Source organism: Syngnathoides biaculeatus, chromosome 18 (assembly GCF_019802595.1).
Source record: "Syngnathoides biaculeatus isolate LvHL_M chromosome 18, ASM1980259v1, whole genome shotgun sequence".
Lineage (NCBI taxonomy): Eukaryota > Metazoa > Chordata > Actinopteri > Syngnathiformes > Syngnathidae > Syngnathoides > Syngnathoides biaculeatus.
Genome location: NC_084657.1, coordinates 9,693,325 through 9,717,835, shown reverse-complemented (window position 1 = coordinate 9,717,835; position 24,511 = coordinate 9,693,325). Strand labels below are relative to the sequence as shown.

The 24,511-nt window shown below is 43.3% G+C and overlaps 1 protein-coding gene across 1 annotated transcript; it reads left to right on the top strand.

Moving 5' to 3' along the window:
• The first annotated feature begins 7,470 nt into the window (after positions 1 to 7,470).
• On the top strand, positions 7,471 to 24,275 carry LOC133491954 (protocadherin alpha-C2-like). Its single transcript, XM_061803723.1, has 4 exons — positions 7,471 to 10,240; positions 12,521 to 12,579; positions 17,185 to 17,270; positions 21,193 to 24,275. Exons 1-4 carry the CDS (start codon positions 7,691 to 7,693, stop codon positions 21,504 to 21,506), a joined length of 3,009 nt encoding a protein of 1,002 aa, XP_061659707.1. The 5' UTR covers positions 7,471 to 7,690; the 3' UTR covers positions 21,507 to 24,275.
• Positions 24,276 to 24,511: the final 236 nt, after the last annotated feature.

The following is a 24,511-nucleotide window of genomic DNA, read 5'->3' as shown; positions in this document are numbered from 1 at the left end:
GCTGAAAATGTATATTAATATTTCGATTGTAATAATGAATCTATCAATTCATATAAAGAAGAACATAGAAATGTAGTCGTTCATTTTGGACACGACCGAATTGAAGCGCATCCAAGGTTGATAATTTTTTTTTTTAGGGGTGGGGGGTTTATTTGTTTTTATTGATAGTTTGTGTCATAACTTTTAATGCTGCTTCTGTGGGCTTTTTTAAGGGCATTTTGTGTTGCAGTCGTGAAGTTTAGTGGATTCGATGTTTTGCTATTCCGTAGTTTCTAACTGAGATTTTAACTTGCTGTCCTTTATTGTGATCTTTTTGACCTCTGAGAAGACTAAACTTTCATTTCTCAGAAACAAGCGGCTGATTTAAAGCAACTCATTCCGGTGCTTAGTGATCAAATGTGATAGAGTTAGAAGAAGAGAATGTGGTTTAAGTTGCAGTGCTGGACAAATGAGCATTAAGCTAAGTACTGCAAACTTTTCAAATATGCACAAATCAGAAAGGGAATCGCAGCACTCGCAAGGATCCAATGAAGAGGAAAATATTTCCAGAATCGTACCGAGCAAGACAGCAAAAGCTTAACGTTTGATACTTTTGCTTTTGTGACATTAGACAACAAACTATAGACAACAAGGAATCTATTGCCGTGGAGAACATGCATAAGTGCAATAAATTTTTAAAGCCGACACTTCCTAAAGTGTGCAATTGCCCATCGAATAAGCTTTTTGTGTGCCTTCTGCATTGTAAAAAGACTTTTGACGAATGGAATAATTACGACCAGTATTGTAAAACAACAGGCGTCATAAGCACATGGGAAACACGTAGTTAGTACACACAGACAAAAAAAAAAAAAAACCCACACAACAATAATGTTATAATTTACCAAATACATGTATTACTGGGATTGGAAATGCTCTTGTACCATCCATTGATCCGACAAAATTCTTCAAAATTACGGTTCTCATGATGACATGCCGCAATTTGTTGCTCATAGGGAGACACTGAAAGTTAGCAAGTCAGTCTTTTGTTTTCCGCCACCAGTAGATGCATTTACGGTACATCCAAACACTTTATACCTGTGTTTTTTTTATAAAGTAGACTTTTTGATATCGCCTGTAAAGTTGACTGTGATCCGATGGCACAGGAGTGCGTGTTGTCACTTGGTGTTGTTCTCATTTGTGAATGCGTCTCCGCGTTTTTTCCCCCTCATCTCATCACCAGTGCGATTGTGCGGCGTACTTGAAAGTTCCATCACAATGTGCAAAACTTGCATAGAGAAAGGCCACGCTTTCTTTTCAAGTCCAGTTAATTGTCAGGTTTTTGCTGTCGCTTATTTGGCTTCAATGTTCTGCTTAATTATGATCATTTGAATAAAGATTGTTTTTTTTTTTTTTTTAATCAGTCTCTCCGTTGTGCCTCCGATGCATCGGAAAGAAGAAAAGTGAGTGAAGCGATCAAAATGGACTTATCGGGTGTCAAATGCAGGCACGCGCGCGCGCACACACGTAATGACCCAGTTTCTCTGTTCGATGCTGTGGGCTCATTCCTAGAAACCAAAAGAAGGGACTCGTGCTTCCGCTTCAACTTGCAGAAGCGCAAATAAATAATTTGTCAGGCTGTATTTGCATAGTTTGAGCTTTCATTAGCATCCATTAGTTTATGAGGAGCTGGTACAACTGACTGCACAGCAAATGAAAAAATATATACATATTGCCCTGTTGGTTGAAATGATGACAACGCAACATCACTCAAACTCATTCTGGCTTGACTTCATATTTTTTATATCAATTGGCTCCAAGCCGAATGCAATGTGCGTTTTTAAAATATTGCGAAGCAAAAGGAAATGACATCATCACACTTTGCGGTTTCCTGCATTTCTGTTACTTCCTCCCGCTGGAGTCGAGTGAAAAAAGTAAGTTTCTTTCGGCTTGTCCCTTTCGGGGTCGCCACAGCGTGAGGAGGGTCAAAAAAAAAAAAAAGTTCGAGCTCCTCCATGTCATCTGGAGACTTCAATTAAAGATGGCATCACCTCATTGCCACGTTTCACTGATCCATATTTTTCATATGGATTCAGTCTTGATATGTTGCTTATGAATTATGAGGAACAGCAGCATGTTTATTTTATTCATGTATACAAATATCCATCCATCCATTTTCTTTGCCGCTTATCCTCGCGAGAGGAGTGCTGGAGCCTGAACTGGTTGGCAGCCAATCGCAGGGCACATCGAGACAAACATCAGTCGCACTCACAATCACACCTTGGGGCAATTTGGAGTGTCCAATTGATGTTGCCTGGTTTTTGGGATGTGGGGGGGAAACCGGAGTGCCTGGAGGAAACCCACGCAGGCACGGGGAGAACATGCAAAACTACACACAGGTGGGTTTGGGATCGAACCCGGGACCTCAGAACTGTGAGGCCAACGCTTTACCAGCAGATCCACCGTTCCACCGCGTACAAATACATTTGACCAAATTAAGAAGTACTTTCCAATTATTTCATTTTATACTGCCCCCCCCCCAAAAAAAAACATAAAGACTCAGGAAAATATGTACACTTATCCTAAAATAATCAAAGAAAGACAAGAACAAAATGTGAACTCGTCCGTTGCTTTACAAGCAGATTCAGATGTAAACAAACTTAAAAAGTTGGATCCGTTGCCCGTGTTGCCAATAAAAGGCCGCGACCCTCAGCCGTACTCGCGATTTTTGCACACTGGAGATGGACTGACTTAATCACCCAGCTGCGAGGAGCCGGAGTGGCAACTTTGTCTTGCACGCCACCCTCGTGGAGTGTCTCATCCTCGAATGACCCCGCAAAGAGACGAGACTGCTGGAGCACCGACAAGCCCAATGTTCATCGGTCTCCGTGTACGAGGAAATTGTCGGACGGATGCATGTTGTTCGATGGGGACGAAGCTTCTCGAAGAAAAGTCACATTTGTGCACACTAATATCAACAGCAAAATGTATTTCATGAATAGGTTATGTGCATAACCGATCCACTCCTGACAAAATGATCAATTCCACATAGAGAGGAGACTTGCGGACGTCACTTGGCTTCAGTGTTGGTTTCACTGTTTTTTTTTTTTTTTCCCCAGTGGATTAGGTTATTAAATGATGTAGATTTTCAGATTTGGACAAAAGCGGTTTAGGGGGATTTTAACAGATTATGTTGATTTGCCAATTGTTTTCCCCTCCTTTCTTCAGTTATTTCTCGACTATTGGAAAGTGAATACGTGCCCGTTTGTTCGATGCAGACACTAATAACAATTCACGGGAAAATGTAATTCCAGCTCTTCACATATTTTGCATGAAATTGCGCTCAAGTTTATTCTTAGTATCATCGGGAGGCAAACTCCCCTCTTGGGCTTAGATGGCAACGGGCCAGTGAAGGCTTTGCACAGGATTGGCATCTGAGCAGAAACGTGCTCTCTGGCGCCACCTTGCTGTACCTTGAAAGGCTGAGCGTGTAAAAGGGTCCGAGTGTTCGTGAGAGAGTCAAGAGAGCCTGACTGCCGCTTTCATATTTCATGGAAACACTTGCTATTATTACACACGAGAAAGGATGGTAGATGAAGTTTTGGTACAATTACGATACAGCTGTATGAAAATAGTTACAACGTTACAAACTGCCATTTTTTGGGTGCATATTTTGAGCTTTATCAGGCATTCAAAATGAAATAATAGTTTCTGGTCGAACTGTATTGATAACTTTTTTTTTTTTTAAAGGCTGAAGCAGGATTCAGATGACTGACCCATTTGTACAAAGTTGTCAGAAGAGAGGGAAGGATAGCTGGAACGCCACGCACAATGGGGTCATGAGTCTATTACCTAGCGCTTCAATTTCCAGCATGGCTGCAAGGGGACAGTGAAGACGAATGCAGTTCACTTCAGCTCTGTGATGTGCAGCCCGGCCATAACTCAGAGGGAGAATTTTATTGTTGTTGTCTCTTCTTTCTTCTTTTTTTTTTTTTTTTTTAGCCCTGCGTGAAAAGATAAGTCTGTGACTGCGACTCTGCAAAAAAAGATATGAACAGATTGTCACTTCAATTTCGAAACACACAAGGAGCAAGACAGGAATACAAATGTGTGAGTGCCTCTGCAAAAAAAAAAAAAAAAATGTCATGCGAAATGGCAGACCTCCAAAGACAAACATCTGTCATGTCGCCTTTATCATACAACGCAAAGGCTTGTTTGACGGGGTGAATGTTGCCGTAGATCAAAAAGAATTTGGACCGTCGATTTTGGATTATTCATAAATCCGAGTCTATACGGGAATAAGGACGAGGCCTCGTATTCCCAAGGGAACAAGTAACTGAAATAGTGTGCAGTCTGATGATGGAGCTAAGTACAGTGCATTGCAGTTTGGACTCCATCTTGAGTGACGCCTGTGGCAGATTATTTAGATGTGTGTGTACCCTTGCCAAGGGGTCAGTGCTGCATTATGACGTTGGCCATTATGCTTTCTTTCTCTCTCTCTCTCTCTCTCTCTCAAATAGCCACCAAAAACACAAAATCAGATACCTGGACGACTTCATCCATCCAGAGGCAATAGTGTGATATCATTCAATCAAATGTTGCCTTTGACAAAATACAGTTTCATTTTTGCTCCGGAGTTGCTCCTAAACAAGAGCGTGCATACACACTTTTGGGTGCAGGTGAAATTGAAAATGAATTATAAGCACAATTTTATCAGAGACTCCAAGAAATCCCCTCAAATGTTGAAATACTTTTTGTGGATCTGATGACAGAAAGGGCAGTTCATTTTGGTGTGTGTGTGTGTATGTGTGTGTGTGTGTGGTGTGTGTGTGTGTGTGTGTGTGTGTGTGTGTTGTGTGTGTGTGTGTGTGTGTAAATATCTGAATTAATTTAAAAAATATCTTGAAAAAAAAGTTCTTTTGTTTAACATCCAGAAGAAAAGGTCAGGTGCTTGAGCACCACTTGGTGTTTTTGTGTGCACATGCCTGCACTGAAATAAAGTCACCCAAATAATAATCCCGGCTCTATGCGACTGCTAAGTACGACCAGAGAAGAAGAAAAACACCATTGTATTGTAACCTCTGAGATGCATTGATTTTTTTTTCCTCAGATGCAGTATCATTATCGTTGCGAAGGCAGAATGTGTAATTATTCATCACAATTTTGTGCAGGTGTGGCCAGTGACTCAAGGAAAAAAAAGAGTAAAATATAGATTTATGGTGCCATACCTTGGCTTATAATGCAGCGCTCCCGAAAATGATGTGTTCACAGTTCGATTTGCGGAAACAGACATCAAATTTAGGACAGTGATCACAACTGGCACTGCAACATGCAGCGAGCCGCTGTTGTCATGGAAACGCAGCATTCTGATCTCATGCAACGGATCCCAAAATGATTTCTATAAGCAGTACAGAGGACACTTAACAATGCACCTTTGAACAGGAAAGAGGATTAAATAGGCAGCTATTTTAACGAGCGTGAGAATGGTGGTAAAATGGCTGCCATTTTTAGATGAACGCTGTCCTACTTTGACTGGCGTCTACTTGCTGATGCTCTAATTGTGATTTGGCTGAAACCTACTGCCTCACAGCTGCTTATGGACCATTTAAACATTGTGCGGACGGCTTCCAAACAACTTCAGAGGACATCATCGCAACTACACCACAGTCTAAAATGAATTTACCAGCAGCGTGTGATGGTTATTAGTGATGCCCTGTTAAAATATACAAGCATGTAACACCCCGCAGATACACAGCAATTCTTGAAATGAAGGTGATGGCTTCATTTATTGTCTGCTGTGACTGTGTAAATTCCTTTTAATTAATCTGATTGGGTGGACACAAACAGAGGCCCTGCAAGTGGCTCTTAAGGAAGCTGCCCTTGTTGCTGAAGGAAATGTTGCCTACTACGTACTTCCCTTATAAGGGGGCGGGGCAACAGATTGTCGTTGAAGTACACCATCACAAAGTAACGAAATCCAGAAATGACAGTTTTTGTCATTTAGAGTGGAACTGCTTTGTAGCATGTGCTTTTTTTTTCCATTATGTTTTGCTCACAGTGCATATCATGGCAGCAAGTAAGCACAGTAGTCACTGTAGCTCTTGTTTATTTGTATTGTTTTGTTTATTAAGTGTTTTGTTCCAAATGCACACGTTTTAGAGACAAAGGTCTGTGAAGTTGTGATGTAACACAGACAGAAAATCCCATTTTCCACCTGTAGGCAAGAGAAGCAGTCTAATGCGTCATATAGGAATACGTTTCTTTGTGCAGTGTGACATTCCAGGCTCACTTGAAGCATTAATCATGTACATTTTTTGTATCATCTGTACTATGCAACTATAATGTGTTTAATCGATTGATAAGCCAGTGAAATCGTCGTTCCCAGCGTCAATTCATGATGTAGGGGATAGTCCACGAAATTTGAAGATCCGCGCTTGCTAATTGGGCTGTTTAGGAAATGAGCAGGCCGTCTGGGCGTACATAAAACCCCCATCTCATGCTCGTCTCTGGCACATGGACCAGAGGCAACGTGCTACTTCTGTTTTCTGGGGTCCACCACGGGCGTCTCCGTTGCGATGATGTGACCTGACAGTCTGGGGTCTACCACTGACAGTGATCCATGTGGAGCGAAGGTTGTGATTGTCAGTGCAATGTTTTCTCCCTGCTGTGCCTTGCCCAAATGCTCGTCATGCGGTAGGCTGCAACACAGAATGGCTACCGGCATATTAAGCATCCTCGCGACTCCGATGCAGACAATGGCAGCAAAAACACGAGCCGGTCTCCAAGCATGTGCGCCTCTGCGTGCGCTCCGCTCCGTATTTTCATTCGTCATGCTAATTATGATTGCACGGACAACACCCCGTTTCGGCAATTGATCCCATGCTTTAATTGCATCCGTACAACTTGCATAGCACCGCCCTTGCACGACACTGTATGTGTAAGTAAGACATATTATTGGCTATTTTGGGTAAAATTCATTTTCAGTGTGAACATCACGCTGTATTTTATTTCATAGCAGATTTGATAATTGGTCGCGTACAAGCCAAGCAAGCACTCCGACATCGCATTGGTTCTTTTTTTTTCTTTTTTTTTTGGGGGGGGGGGAACCGGGGTCTGGGTGCGCGCAAGGGTGGGATGAAGCAATGCAAAAATAAAGCCAACAGTATTCGTTGTAATCTCATTCCGCTTTGGGATTTTCAAAATAAAAACCGGAGGAGGAGAATTCACCTTGTGAGTTACTTCAGGAATACCCGTTGATGCTAATCGCACAAAATACAGAAGGCAAGATCACACTAATGGCTTTAATTCCAACATCTCGTTGAGTAAGATTGCTTGGTGTGAAACCTGAGCATTTTTTTTGTACCTCACACAAAAAGAATGCTTCCCCAAAAATGTGAACCTTTTATTTTGAAGGGGTACTGAGAGCCATTGTGGCTGCTTTGACAGATCTCACAGCTCCAGTGGCAAGGAAACACACCCGTCAGCAGCGCGCAGGGGAGACGAGGGGTGGGGGGAAAGCGCATCACGGACAAAGGAATATGGGTGAGCTGGAGAGGATTTGCCACCGCCGGGCCCAACGATGGATGAGCGACTTGTCTTCCATTCAGCCGGACTCCATCTAGCCCACCTTAATGAGGTGCTGGGACGCATGGTACTGCAAGCAAAAAAGGCGGAAGGCTGCATTTAATCCGTCTGCGGGTCCTATGAGTTTGCAATGGCTCTTGCGGGTATACGCAACCGGCTAGGGAGCAACGTGCCTTTTTATTATTTTGTCATATTCTCCCTATTTTGTGGCCTTTCATTCGGACAGTTGCGCTATTCCGTAACGGAAGAACTCGAAAATGGAGCACTGGTCACTGATCTGGCGTATGACTTGGGGCTGGATATTCGAAAGCTGGCCAGCCGAAAAATCAAGGTAACCTCCAGCAGCAGCAGTAAACGCTACGTGATTGTCAACCCTAAGAACGGCAAAATGCTTGTCAACGAAAGAATCGACAGGGAGGCGCTGTGTGATGTATCCAGCAGCTGCCTCATCAATCTAGAGGTCCTTGTCGAAAATCCTACTGAGGTTCACCATGTTGTGCTGGAGATTGTGGACGTCAATGATAATGCGCCACAGTTCCCTCGGGATGAGTATCAAGTTGAGATAACCGAATCGGCATTACCGGGGTCTCGGTATCCAATCGAAAATGCTCAGGACCCAGACATCGGGTCCAATTCAGTGCGTTTGTATCAGCTGAGCCCAAATGAGCATTTTGCGCTGGTGTCCAACAAACCCTCCTTAAATACTAAGCACATCGAGCTCGTGCTCAAAAAGCCCCTGGATCGGGAGCAAACGCCTTACCACCAGTTAATTCTAAGTGCTGTTGATGGCGGGACACCTGAAAAAACAGGCACAGCGATCATCAACGTACGAGTCCTGGACTCAAACGACAACGTTCCCATGTTCGACAGCTCGGTGTACAAGGTGAAACTGTTGGAGAATTCACCCAAAAACACGCTGGTCATCAAATTGAACGCTACCGATCTGGACGAGGGCAAGAACGGAGAGGTCTATTACTCTTTTAGCAGCTACACTCCCGAGAGAGTGAGACAGATGTTCAGCATGGACACGAACACGGGAGAAATAAGAGTCAGCAAAAATGTTGACTACGAAGAGACCAACTCCTATGAGATGTACATCCAAGCAATGGACAAAGGCCCCGGGGCTGTGGCGGCGCACTGCAAGGTGGTGGTCGAGGTGGTGGACGTGAATGATAACGTCCCTCAGATTGTGCTGTCATCCCTGTCGAGCCCGGTGAGAGAGGACGCCCGCGCCGACACAGTAGTGGCTCTCATCAGCGTCACCGATCGGGACTCCGGCGCCAACAAGCAGGTGACTTTAGAGATCCCAGCAGGCCTTCCTTTCAAGATCAAATCTTTCAGAAACTACTACACCCTGGTTACCTCAGCGTTCTTGGACCGCGAGACCACCGATGCCTACAATGTCACGCTGAGTGCCACGGACGGAGGAACCCCCCCTCTTTCCTCTCAGAAGACCATCCAGGTGGACGTGGCCGATGTCAATGACAACCCACCGCGATTTGAGCAGACATCGTATACCGTCTATGTGACTGAGAACAACGCTCCAGGGGCCTCTTTATGTACGGTGAAAGCTCAAGACGCCGACATCAAGGAGAACGCTCGCATTACTTACACAGTGCTCAACGATAATAACCACGGCATCCCCGTCACGTCTTATGTGTCTGTGAAGGCCGACACCGGGGAGGCCTATGCCCTGCGAGCCTTCGACTATGAGTCACTGAGAGAGTTTCACTTCCAGGTCAAAGCCCAAGACGGGGGCATTCCTCCGCTTAGTCGCGTCGCCACCGTCTACATCTACATCATGGATCAGAACGACCACGCGCCACTCATAGTCAGCCCTCCGGGTAACGGCACACGCTCTTTGGAGACGATTCAAAAGAATGCAGATCCTGGAGCTTTAGTGACCAAAGTGGTGGCATACGATGCAGATGCCGGTCCAAACGCCTGGCTGGTGTACGTGCTGGAGACTGCCACGGACCTTGACTTGTTCAAGGTGCACGAACACACGGGTGAGATCAGGACCACTCGTAGGATCCTGGAGGACAACTCCACCTCGTTTGCTCTAACGGTCTTGGTGAAAGACCATGGGCAACCTGCGCTCTCCTCCACTGCCACCATCAATGTGGCTGTCATGGAGGTGCCCCCCAAGGTCGTCCCAGACCCCAAAAGGATCATCAGACCACACAGCACCCTGCTTTTCTCAAACATGACCCTGTACTTGATTGTCGCTCTGAGTGCCACCACCTTTGTTTTCCTGGTCACTGTGGTGGTGCTGGCCATTGTCCGCTGCCATGCCTACTGCACACAACCTGGATCCTGCTCCCCTTGCTGTGGCTCGCAGAAGCCCCCTCCAGATGGTGGGAACAGTAGTGTGAGTGCGGGTGGAGGAGGGGCCGGTGGCGCAGCTGCAGGGCAACCCAATAACAATGTGGTACTCCGGAGGGACCTTAAAGTTGAGCCTCACTACATTGAAGTGCGCGGGAATGGCTCACTCACAAAGACTTACTGCTACAAGACCTGCTTGACAGCCACTTCCGGCAGTGACACCTTCATGTTCTACAACACGGGAAGGCCCATCAGCGGCACCTGGGGCAGCGGTGCCGACCGCTTCTTCACGAGCGGAAGCGGATTTGTACGCAGGCTGAGCATGCCCGATGCCTCACTTCAAATCTGCCCAGAGGTACGTCGAACGACTATCCTCTTTCTATATCTATCGATGTGCAGCTTAACTGCAAACCTCAAACTACATGCGCGACTTTGGGCTCAATGCAGGTGGAACCGTTTATTACTTTGTTTTAGATGGGCACCCCAACGTCCCCCATTTGAGACACATTTGTATGGCTTCCCTCCGGCATGGAAGCCGACAACTTGAATGAATGCTGGTCTTCATTCTCTTTGGTTCACTTCGCCCCCTATACCGTGCAGTCTCTCTGCCGAGCCCAGCTCAGCACTCACACTGCATTAATGTCACTCCTGATGCTTTTTCTACATCCCTGTGTGATTTCTGATGATTCAGAGATTTGTGTCTCCATTTGAGGTTGTCATCGCATCCACTCTCAGAGCGGGTCATGTCGTCTTTACCTCGTCGCTCTTGATATCTGACCAAGTGGGCTTGAACTAAGCGTGCGCGTGTGTGTGTCTGAAAGAGACTTCGACTTTCCAGTTGGATTGGTGCACTTGATTGACTCAGTAAAAGTTACTGTAAGACTTGTTGTCAAGTTAAATTAAGATCAGGCCTTCTGGTTTGGCTAATTTGAACTAAGGATGTAACGTGTAATTAGCAATCTAATAATGACACCGAGAGACTGTTGTTTGAGATTGTAATTTCATTGCAAAATTAAAATTACATTTTAAAAAAGGATTTTATAAGCAGAAAAATGAGGGTCTGAGCGAAACCTCGACATATGACCGACTGTTAAAAAATGTAATAAGTAGAAGTCATCGAGTAGATGCAGCCTTGCAGCATAGGAAACATCACTCCATCGTCACAAACCCGTTGTTGTTGCGAATTTACAACCAATTCATGTTTTCAATTCATGCAACGGGCACCCCAGAAAAATTTGCTTGTCAGTTCAAGTTCAGCACAAAACCGGACCATGCTGAAGCAAACCAGACCACTTGGGGAAAAATGGGGCCTTTTAGTAACTCTACAACATAAACACTAAATAAAGTGAATTAAATTCCACATCAGGCTTCATATTAGTGTATTATGACTACACGAGTATACACTAACAGTTTAAGTTTTGCACCAGTATGGAGATTTGGGTATCTAATCTTGAGGGTTTTCATGATGTTACTTCCAATTCCATTTCCTTACTTCATGTGACGTTTTGAGGAAATGTTTCACTGTAGCGAAGGATATTTGATTAACCTCCAGCCTCCGTCGCTCGACCCTGCAAATTAGATTGCGTCAAAGAGGCCGTGTCTAAGAGCACCAAAGTACTCCTCCGTGAATTGCACTGACGGAACATTCTGTGCAATCTGTGGAATCAGAGACGCTTGCTAAGGCCTGAAACGTCGTACCGCTAAGTCAAAATGTTTTGGAGGTCGAATATTGCAACCTAGCTTGATGACAACACATTTACAAAACTGTGCTACTCTCCATGAAGAGTTGACCCAAAACGAGTCTCGCAGTGGCATCCAGTCATAGTTGTAGCAGGCTACAGTTGCTCACATTGAAATGTTGCTATGAAAAGACCAAACAAAATTAATAAAGATACTCATTACAATATTCTTCACGAAACTTAAAGGCATAGCCATCGTGGCTGTTATGAAAGGTACACTGACATTATTATCCCATACTATTATGTATTATTTTATTTAAAAAAAATGAAAAAAAAAAAACTCAAAAGGGGTCTTTGTAAACAAACTGTTTAAATCCTCTGCATCCTACAGTTGGAGTAAAAAAAAAAAAAAAAGGTCGATGTCAACAAGATTACATTCTCCCGTCATAGTGTCTAAATTGTGGGATGCACTTGTATGGCACGTTGAAACCATCCCATCAGATCGGTTGCCGTGCCAATGACTTTTCCGTATGACTTTTATGGCAGTAATTTAACCGCAAGTCTGCTGGGAGCATTCCATGCTCACAAACACCAAAGACCAGAAAGTGTCCGTCTCTCTCATTCACGGCGTTTTGCAGGGAAAGACCAAAGCGCCGAAAGTCGATCACTAACCCTATTTAGCAGATGTGTGCCCGTGGACATCGATATGTATTGCTGCGTGCGTGTGTGTGTGTGTGTGTGTGTGTGTGTGTGTGTGTGTTTATGTGTGTGTGGGTGCAGATCAAATCCAGAGCAGGGATGTGTATAATTATTAATTGATGAGACTGTAGCCTGGCCTGGCTCTGCACCGCATGAGATTGAACTAACCTCTCTCTGGTGTTATCTCTCTCCCAATGTCTCTCACCCACCCCTCCCTCTCTCTCACGCACTTTCCCACTCACCTCTTGCACACTCAGCCAAAAGCTCCAAATGCTGACTGGCGATATTCCGCATCTTTGAGAGCCGGGGTGCAGAGGTAAGTAACTCTTTACAACTTTGAGTCCCCCGACACTCGATTAAAAAGTAGCCTTACACCCCGCTTTTTTGTCATCTTCCACTTATGTTCTGAGACTTAGTTGTTCACACATGCATGGCGTGTGCCAGCGAGCTCCAAAATTACAACACAATGAGTCTCACAGAGCCTAAAAGGCAGAACAAAACTGCAAACAAGCATCTGCTACTGTCAGGATCAAATAAATGACCCTCGGCATCTCTTTTAACCCAAAGCGTTCTCGCTCGTCGGCAAAGACGCAGCGCATCTTCTCCGCAGTGGAACACTATATCGCTTAGCCGCTTCCAACCTCACAGCGTCACATCCCCCCTCTTCTCGTTTTTAAGCAGGAAGCCTGAAGGACAAATGAGATACGACCTTTTTCAGATTAGCTCATGCACATACACATCAGTTTCTGCACGTGCAACTTGCCCTGCACCCACTGCTGTTGAAGTATACCCGTTTTTTTTTTGTTCTGGAGGTGTGAAGCCGTTAACGTAGACAAAAGCCGACATCAAGCGCTCCGGTCATACTTGCTAATCTGCTATTTGGACGATATTACTGGCACACCAGACCATGAGACCGAAAGAATCTGAACGGTTTTACAAGACGGGCATTCAAAAAGCTGCAGTTCAGGTAAATGTCTTAATTCAAGCAGAAGTTCAAAAGGAAAATAAAAATGAAAACTTGATGAGTAATTGACAAAAAACAATGTCAAAAACTTTCAATCTGTGTGGGTCTGCCAGTCAGGGCCTTCTTTTTTAACAGATTGTGGAGGATCTGGAAACAACAAATCAGCATCGATGCCAAAGGCATTTGGTGGGGTTGAGATCGGGGCTCTCAAACTAAACTTAATTTGTCCAATGGGGTACATTACTTGTGGAACAACTTGTGGCATTCTTCAAACTAAACCTACACGCTGATCTGGGACAATTAAGAGACACGGTCCAAGTCGAAATTGATGAAATAATTGATCATGGGAATCTCAATATTCAGTGTTGTGTACAACACATGGACTTGAATTGTGTTTGTTTGTTTTTTTAAATGATGTTTTCATTTTTGCTTTTTGCTTCTCAACTGGAGAAAATCCCCAAACTAGAAGTGTCATCAAAACAAGACGTTTTTTTTTTTTTTAAACAAGCAGGTTGCTGCATCATCAAAATATCTAAAAAAATAAAAATAAAAAAGACAAATATATATATATATATATATAATACTGCAACATGATTTCATTAGACGTTCCTATTTGGAAATATTTTCAACAACAGCAAATGTGTTTCCACGATTGTAGTTGTGACCTTTTGTGAAGTCTGAATTTATAGCAGATGTTTCCCATCTTTGTCTGAATAATGAAGGAATTTTCATGGAAGTGTGCATCTCATTAGCAACCAACCAAAGTATGTTCAATCCCACTCTGTGAGACTCATTGTGTTGTAATTTTGGAGCTCGCTGGCAGACGCCATGCATGTGTGAACAATACAAGAGTTGTTTTCATCCATGTCTGACCCTTGCATTTGGAATATTCAGGTTACAAATGAATGCAGAAATATATATAAATCAAATGCTCCGCTAAAGGGATAAGTGGACAATTTTTTTCCCTCCACATGTCTCTCCTTTGCGTGCAATTTTTTATGATTTCACGCTAAGAATGCTGACTGCTCCTTTTTCTGCTCACCAGTGCACCATCCAAGTTGGCTTTAATTGGAAATTAGTGTTAATTTCTATGGTGTGGAAGTAGCCTAATGTGCATCATGTCATCAGTGACTGTAACATGATGTGGATTAACAGAAACCATCACTGCAATTTCCCGCCACCATCTCAAAAATGCCATAGCCTGTAATATTCGTCGACACAGTAGACGCTCTCATCAACACTTCGCCCCAAAACGGGCGTACTGTAATCTTCTACTCTTAACACATTTTGCATGTAGCACTAAATGTACTGATCCTCATTCTTGGAATGACCAGTACAGGGGAAGAAGACACCAGTTTTGTTGGTGCCAGCAGCATTTTAGCAAGTAAAAGCATAATATTCACTCTCGGCAAACGTAGCCATTTTGTATTTATGCCACATCTATCCCCTCAACAGGTGTCGTACGTAAGACTTTCTGGATATACTGTATTCCAGCAAGTTCATTTATCCAAAAAGCCAACATTGTTCTCTTCGTGGTGGTATGGAGGGGAAAATGTCAGCCGGAGTTTGAAGCTCCACGCAGGCTGGACGATGTTGTGTGCTTTTTATTATTCACAAACTGCAGCATGATTATCGTGCCGGATCTTTTAATTTCAACAGTTCTTCCCTCCAGTATTTACATCCAACTGACTGGATAAACACTGAGGTGGAGACGCTAATGCAGGGGTCGGGAACCTACGGCTCGCGAGCTATATCTGGCTCTTTTGATGGTTGCATATGGCTCGCAGAGCCCTCATAACAACCCACTGTACATGTAGTATCTGTTGCTTAACCAAACGCAAATGCAGCAGTGACAGTTTGTCCTATTAGGCTAACCGTAGTTTGCTGTCCTATATGGCAGTCGATGTGCGCAGGTGCAGAATGGTCAAACGCAGATCAAGTCGGAACAACTAATTGTGGAAACACTTATGACAAAGATCGCTCAAAGAAAAAAAGAGTACCGCAGTTTTCAGCAAGAATTCGCCTTGTTGGAGAAAGAAAGTTCTGCTGTGCGTCTAAATCACAACGACAAAATTGCAACGATGAAATACTCAAATATAAAGCGCCGTTTTGACACGCACCAAACTACGTTTCCATCAAAATACCCTGCGGGGGGGGCAGCAGAAAGAAAGCTCGTCAAGGGCGACTTTCCAGAGTCAAAGTTAGTCAGCAGCTCATCCGTGTTTGGACCCAACAAGGTGAATGGAATTCCGATAGCTTTGCTGGCACTTTAGCAATCGTGAGAAACGGAAAGCCATTCACAGATGGGGAGTATTCTAAAGCATTCGTACTTGACATTTTGACAACTTCGGATCAAGACAAGACGTGCCTTTGTCGGCAAGAGCTGTTCACCATCGTACCACCGTGACGGCAAATCAAATTGAATTACGTTCACGGTTAACAGATTGAAGTCTCAACGCCTGCATGAACCTTAATCTAACGACGTACGAAACTATAAAACCATCTGCAAAACCGTGCAGCAACAGAAGTCGCATTAATGCTTAAGAAGTACTTTTGTCGTCATTGGTTGGCAACACCGTAACAATGTTATTTAAAAGAATTCAAAGACTTATCGTATTGTAAAAGTGTTCCTTTTACATAAATGTGCAAATACGCCTGTACTTAGCTTTTAAAATACTGTATGGCTCTTCTGAAATCACATTTCAAAATATTTGCCATTTTTGTCTCTCTCAGTCGAAAAGGTTCCTCCACCCCTGCGCTAATGTACTCAACAGCAGACATAGCGACGCTAATGTAGCAGGTGTTTTGCTACTAGAAAGCTTTCACTGTGAAGCAGGTGCATTAGCACAGATTCCACGAAAAGTCACAGAGCGAAACGGAACACACACACGCTCGCCCTGAGCTGTGCCATCACTAGCGAGTGATCCTTGTTGCATCGCAGCAGCTTCCGCATGTGGTAACATACAACGGCATTTGGCCTTTTCATTTGTCACGCCGTGATATTCATCGGGAACGATCGTCACGGCAGCATAAACGCCTTGAAACATGCACATATTCCAAAACAGAAGTCTTTGGCCTAAGCTCGTGGCAAATAATTAACAAACTGACGTGAAATAATGCTGTTCCCAAATGTTATGTTCTAATATTTGCAGTGGAAAAAAATATTTGACACTTGGCGAACTGTCTTCTACTTTTACACTACTGGAAACTTCATCGTTATGCATCCCTGCACTACTACATTGTGACAATATTAATTCCTACTAAGGAACTTTAGGTGGGAAAAAAAAAAACCTGTTGTAAAATTGGATATAGTGTTACACAAAGGCACTGGTTCTCAAACCTTTTCAAGTACCACCATCACAACCAGGCGTTGGTCCTATTAGATAAAACATTTTATCATATTGTAAATGCCTGTAAGATTGTTCACAATTAAAATGTCGCAAAGTATAGAGCAATAAACACAGCTCTCAAATAATGGTTAATAAAAACATGCTTGAAACAAAAAAATTTAAATTAATGTTCAAAAACAAAACAGGTTAAATCAAATTGAACTGTACGTAAATTATTTATTCGTATGTTTGTCGCCGTAACATTATGCACACATTAATCCACATTTAATTATGTGACGCTTTGGCATACCACAAGAAGAAGCTCAGGTACCATTCGTGGTATTTGTACCACACTTTTGACCATCATTGTCATATGTTTTTATACTACCAAATGATAATTTAGTTCCTGTATGGGTCCCGAGAATATAGATTAGCCATTCCTAATGTTGTGGCTAGTAAATGTCATTCAGTGCCATGACAAAAGATGGATTTTAACTTGGCTGAGCAGTACATAATTAGAAGCCCACCTATCCAGAAACATAAATGATCGAGATTGTTGAAGAAAATGTGTTCGGAATGACTCGAAATCTCTTTGCATGGATCTCATTTAACGTCTTGTTCTTTTCAGTTCGGTCCACATGGAGCAGGCCTCTGTCATGCAGGGAGCCCAGGGCATGCTGGTCCAGAACTGGCCTACCGTGTCCAGTGCTGCAGGTGAGACACAGAATTTTGCAGAGGAGGCGTAAAAAGAGAGGTTGTGCTGCGCAATGGCAGAAAATGAGTCGCTACTTTTGGATAGAAACCTAATTACTGTACTTTCTCATGACCAAACTGAATTCAATCGATTGAGAAATTTGATGAATTGGAAAGAAAGATGCAATTATCGAATATGGAATCTGTACTTTATATACTGTAAGACATTGCTTTTGCATAGCAAAAGCACACAAATACCAGCCATCTATGCCATTTTTTAATTCATGTATTTCTCACGGTTTAAGTCTCGACTTGCTCCGTACATGTTTGGATTTTTTAAAAATTGCTTGACACGAATTTGATCTATGATGCTAAAATTCTTGCGCAATCTGCACTCTAAAGATTTTCTGTTCCATTCGTTCTGCTGCTGGAAGTCATGTGTTTTAGTAGGCCAGTGGGATACGCATGTCATATGATTAGGGAGTGCTCCTACATATTTAAAGACCGCTTATTAAAAATAGTACTTGTCCTAAAAAAAGAATAGGGGGCGCGGGGGGGGGGGTGTCGTACAAACATCCTCTTATAATCTTTATTACATTGACCGTAAATTGTATTTTCAGAGTCTAGTTGAGCATCCAAAAGGCTGCGAAATTTGTTGAGAAGCACACATCAACAACTTTTGCACACCGAAACAGTTATTCAATTGGTTATTCTTGCTTGAATGTATTTTTTCTTTTCACACAAATGGGAAATGATTTGAAGTGTGTAGGTCGCAACTTTGACGATCTGGGGCAACACGAGCATTGTAAATTGCGCTGCCCTCCAACGTGACCTTTCCTTCATTATTTACACACGCCGGCTCAGCGCTAATAACTGAGAAAAGGCTTTTGTTGATTGAAAAGAGCATTTTTGAGGCAGTTTCGGTGTTCACTGTGATCGGTTTCGCCTGGTCCTTCGGCCTCTTATTCACTAATTTTGAAATCTGCTTCCTTCGGCCATGCAGATCCTCAAATATTGTCTTCAAGAAGAGAGCGCAGTTCGCGTATCAGGAGCGCAGTGTTGCATGAGGAGACTTTTCTGTTAGTGGCGGTTCAATGCGGAGGCATATTCATGAACCTACTTGCAGGTTGATCCTTTTTAGTATGCATCAAAAGGCAAATCTTCTTTTAAGATTTTTTTTTTCTTACAGAAAGCCTGATGTGAATTGTTATCGTGATGAATGTGAATGCAGCACCTTCAAAATTGCCCTGTGGCTCAAAAAAAGGAGACATTTTTCTCCTGCCATGAAGTCTGATGACAAAAGCTATTTATTATCAGTCATAAGCGACTGCGGTGAGAAAATAGACCCCTTATTAAGAAAAGTAATTTAGGAGAGGAAGAGCAAAGGAGAGGTACAAAAGAAGGGTGGCGATGGAGGGGGTGCGGCTGGGATGGAGAATGAGAAAGGTTAAGAGGATTGGCAAGTTCCTGCAGTAGTGTTGTTGCTAGGGAACACCATGTGACTCGTTGCCTGGCAGCACTGCCTAACGGAGCGATTGCTGCAGTAGCCGCACCCTCCATCAGCAGGGAGTGGGTGAAGGCTGTTCCCATGGCAACCGGCCATACCGCCGCACGGAAGAATTAGGCACCAAAAGGAGGAGGTGGACGGGGCGGCGACAAGAAGCGCTAGAAAGTGGGAATACGGTGCCGTGAAGGAAATGCAGAATAAGACAATCCCAAAATCATGACGGCACGCCCGTCACCGAGAAGGTTTGTGTGGAACGGAAACAGAAGAACATGTAGGACATCACCTTACAACATACAAGACTTCTGTCGACCACTCGTCAACGTCAGGTGTCATGGCAACCACCTCAAGGTCTCGTACAACCCGGCTTAACTGCAGTTACTCCTTAATCTATTTTCAGTGGAGCATAGGTGAGCGTGAAGACCGGCAGAATCACAAATACGCAGCCGGTTTCACGCACACACAACGCAAGGTCTCTTATTTGTACCTGAGCCTGGATTCGGATCAGATTTGCTGCAGCCGCCACTCGGAGCAAAAAGATGTCTCAAAACAACTTTGACAACCTTGACTTGAAGAAACTCAGCCACTGGATGTTTTGCCTCGGCTGGTCCAGTATTAGATTAGAAATTGCTGGATCAGAGGAAAATTGCTGAAATTGAGGAAATAGAAGAATGACAAAAAGTTTGTGGACACAAGTCTTTAATCGTACCGAGCAGATGACTTAAGTGTTGTCCCTAAAAATACATTTTCCCATTTGTTAACAGGATGAACAAAGAGATGCTGAAGTTTTTTTTTATGTATTCATTCATGTATGTGTCATGAAAGTGTCATACACTTCTGTTGAAGTTCTAATCAATTTGCTGTCATTTGATATTTTAAGTATTTCCCTACACGGGGGGAGGAAATTCCTCTTCCCTGGCTATTGAAAACAGTTGGACAAGACCGACAGTGTTTAAAATGCTCGCCTCTTCCGTGGATTCATAGCGTGATTAAATGCATACCATTATGTCGTGTCATAATCCTTCAAAAAGAGAGCGGCATTACAGTATTACGGGACTTACGCGACTAGTGGTGAGATAAAATCATTTAATCTGACACTGATTTATCATTAAACATGCTCATCTGCATGGAGTAATTAACTTACTCTCTCTTTTTTTTTTGGCACATTATCGGAAATAAATCCAAATACACATTCTGGGCCAGCACGGTGGAGCAACTGGTTAGAGGGTCGGGCTCACATTTCTGAGGACCGGCCCCGCCTGTGTGGAGTTTGCATGTACTCCCCGTGCCTGCCTGGGTTTTCCCCGGGGTGGGCACTCCGGTTTCCTCCCACATCCCCAAAACATGCATTGATTGGGGACTCTAAATTGCCTCAAGGTGTGATCGTGAGTGCGAATGTCATCTGTCTCCATCTGCAACCAGTTCAGGGTGGACATCGCCTCCTGCCCGGTGACAGCTGGGATTGGATCCAGCATTCCTTGTGAGGATAAGCGGCTCAGTAAATGGATGGATTGATACACATACAGGATCATTCTTTTATTTTTTCCAATAGGTTTAGTTACATATTATAAGCAGGTTGTCATGGTGGTGAAGTACTATACTTTGGAAAATTGAAATAAAAAGAGATTCAAATTGAGTTCTTTGAGTCACAAAGTTTCTATTCATGACACTTCCTGTTCAATAATAATTAGCAATAGATGTTTGTGTGAACAGTGCCTTATTTTGATACAAGTTGCTGTCCAGTTGTTAGAATTCTTTTTTTTGTTGTTGTCTATTGTAGTGGTCGCCGGTACGAGCACACGCGTGTAATTGACTTGATGAACTACAGGCCCAGATTTGTACCAGACGATGCACTGCGTAGTATAATGGCGTACTTCCCAGAGGGAGAGTCGTTGAAACCATTTCAGCATTCCATTAATGTCATAAATAGCCTACAAAGAAAAATCAAAAAGAATCTTTTGGCAAGGGCCTGCTTGATCTAAATAAAATCCTGCTGGAAAGTAGGTCAGAGCAGAGAGAGAACTGGTGTGGGCTTGAGAGCACCGTGTCTGCAATGTCGTCCCCCCCCGCGCTCACCCCCGAATCTTCTTTACCGCGTCACTTGCTCATCTCTCCATCTCACTGGATCTCATCTCGCTTTCCTTTTCCGTTTGTGCATTTGTAACCTTTTGACCCCGCTATCTTATGCTCGCCGTACATAATTGCACGTGCGTCTATTTAATCTTTATCCGATCATCCCCGTTGAGAGCAGGATTAGATATCTGCTCCAATCATTTGAACACAAACCTCCAAACAAAAGTTCTGGTGTTTTGTGCTTGTCATTGTTTTAAGCGGAGGAGCAACCGTGCGCACGCGAGTACCGCGTTGGTGACCCAAGTCTATAGATTGCATCTTGTAATGATTATGATTTGACAAATTGTGTTGTTTATATTTGTACAGACGGAGAAGGCGGCGGCGAGCTCTCGCCTCCGGTCGGCGCCGGCGTCAACAGCAACAGCTGGCACTTCCGATACGGAGCCGGACAGAGCTATTGCCCACCGCAGGGCCTGAAGCCCGGCGAGATTCCTCCCGAAGCCTTCATCATCCCCGGATCCCCGGCCATCATTTCTATCCGCCACGACCCCGGCCCTGTTGACAATAAAGGGGACTTCATAAGCTTCGGCAAGAAGGAGGAAGCCAAGAAGAAGAAAAAGAAGAAGAAGGATAAGAAGGAAAAGAAGGAGAAAGGAAAGGATGATGGAGAGGAAGAATGAAGAGGGGTGAAGTCAGCTATTAAGATGCCATTCTGTTGACAGAGCCAGAAAAAGAAGCCAAATCCATCTTGGTAGAGGGGGTGTCTCTTTGCACCATATGCACAGCAAGTTACATATGCGATATTTACATTGTACAGTGGCCAATCTCTGATTTAGGGGCCTGCCCGACCCGCAGCACAAAGCAAACCCGCTTAACTAACGCCCGCTCTCTTCCGTGGCCCATTTGGCCTTCAACTTTGACCTGTACAAAATAAACGGAGGTTCAAATGGGAATTTTACAGGTTTGCTGTAGCCTGCGAATGTCATCAAGTTTGTAGAACAGAAAACAAAATGTCCCAAAAAGAAAGAAATGCAACTGATTTGTATTCAACTATTGTCAGCAAAGGGCGCCTGTGCCGGCACCTTAGAAATGTTGCACCCCACCTTTTGATACTGGCTCGCCTCGCTCGGCATAAAGTCAAAGACAAAACTAAAAAAAATGTTTTTTTTTCTTGTCAGTATTAGGTAGACATCGTAGAAATTCAGCAAATGTCGTCACAAAAAAAGAAACGTATGCAGAAAAGTGAGATTCTCAATTTAAGAGCAAAAAAGTGGCGAGCAGGACGCCAAAAACGTCAACAAAGTCCAAATGCAGCAATCCGTCAGTATAAGTGGACAGCTTTTGGTTGAGCCGGGGTATATTTATGAAGGGGTGTTCTAAGCCGCTTGCTCGTTTTAACATTACAATGTAAAAAATTAAGGATAACGACCGGGAAACCATTCTCATTTTGCTACATGCTCGTGTAACTGGAAGGAAATTTGATTTATGATTTGTCAATAACACATTATGGCCCAACAAAGAAGAAAACTATGATATTTTCACAACACTAACCGTTTTCTAAAGTGACTCGTTTCATATTGAAGATTTGATCTTAATTTCGTCTAATAAATTTAAGTTGAGTCCATCTTTGGCTCCGTCTACAGCTATTCAAAAACATCGTTGAAATTAAGATTTTGGTCAAATTAAATGTTGATTGACGTAAGAAAATGATCAAGAAAATGTCCACTCGTCATTTATAAATACAGTATCATCTACCTTTTTAAAAAAAATGTAATTACGTGACTTGGTATTATTTGCATCAGATGTCGGCTGAACTATTTTGTTGTTGCCTCTTGTCGTCTCGTGGTGCAGCGTAAAATGTGCCTCTGATGCAAGCGCCCCCCCCCCTGACCTTTGCCACTTTTCTCGCAATAGGGCACAGCGGGGTCATCGTGATCCAGTTGTGCAGCATTCTACTCAAACTGACGTTTTGACCGTTAACACCGACTCCCCAATATCTTCTTGTCAGTGATGTGCAAAAATATGGAATCTGCACCCCGTTCTGGGGGCCGATGGCATTCTTAATGACGAGAGCGTTATTGTGCGGCTCTTGGGAGCCCGGTCCCTCTTCTTCTGTCTTTGAATGTTAAGTAGATGTTCTTCAAGCTCATCGCCATCGCTTCAGTGCTTGTAGGACGTGCTTGCCCACTGCTTGTTTCCTCTCTCCCTTCTTGTGTCTCCCCCCCCCCCCGAAATGACAGTCGGGAATAACATCTGTATAACGTCATCCCCCACCCCCTTTTTAAATGGAGTGTGCAGCCATGTCACGTCTTTGCATATTCATAAACGGAGGACGCCGCGCTACCGATTGTCCGACGTCGAATCAGTCGACATCTGAACAGTTTGAAGTTGGAAGGCGTTTACCGATAGCGCCAACAAGAGTTCAAACATCAATGTTAATTATGGTACAGTCGGTTGAGGTGCGTACACGTGCAAAATACTTATTTTACATTCGCTTTTATTACTGCAAATAAGCGGTAGTTGTTGTTTTGTTTTTGTTTTTTTTTAATTAGCTGTTTTTCTAGTGTATAGAACATTTATAAAAAGATGAACTTTATTTTGGCCTTACTGAAGGAGCCCGCCCGGGTCTAGCACGGGAGAAAACGTGTACTTTGAGCTGACGGCAATGCAAGTGGGAGTCTCTCGTCTGTGTTTGCGTTACTTTTCCGGAAACATCCTATTTCCAGCCACAGCTGTAGGCGCTGCTGTCACGCTCCGAACCAATCACGCTCGTGTGTTTCCTTGCCCCGGCCGTCCGTCAGGTGTACTTCTGTGCTCTCGGATCACCAAGTGTTTGCATGTTATGAGCAAAGGAAACAGATATTATAAAAATACTATTTATACTTTTCCTTTTTTTTATTGGAAACCACAAACCTGAATACAGATCCATGCACACACAAACCAAACAGTCGAGCAATTGGTGGCAAAACCTAAAAGTATCACACTTTTTTTAATCCTGTAAAAATAGCGTTGGATCGTCTCCACAGTAAATACATGATGCTATTGTGTTATGCTATGAAATGCCTTTTTTTTTTTTTTGTTTTTTTGCCTATGGTTTTCATAGGTAAGAAAATAGACCCTTACTTGTGTTAACCTTTGAAATGATCAAACAAACACTGTCGTGAACTCATGTGCGCACCCTCCATGGTTATTCCTTGCTTAATCAAGACAAAAAGGTTGAAAAAAAAACAAACAAAATACTTAAAATGGAAAAAAAAAAATAAAGTCGATGTACTCTCTGCTCGTGTATAGTGAATATATGTCGGTCACTGGGTGTGACAGTGGGTGGCACATGCTAGTCGACTGTGACAGTGCAAATCTCTTCATAAACTTATTTTGTACACCTACTTATCGTTAAGGTGATAATAGTGCTTTTAATGAGTTCATCAACCTGGTAATGTGTTTTGTTAATAAGTCACAAATAAAGTTTTTCTTAAATATCTCAAACTTTACTTCGGATTCTCTCCTCTGTACACTTTAAACTGAGATTGGGTTGAATCATGCAATCTTTTGTTGTTGTTGTTTTCCTTTTATCAGGGAAAATATTAAAGATGGCAATTCAACAAGTGACAAGACGTTTGTAGAATATAAGCGACAAAAACATTACATGGCGCTCCTGAAGTCACTTCAAGGTTGTTTTTTGGCA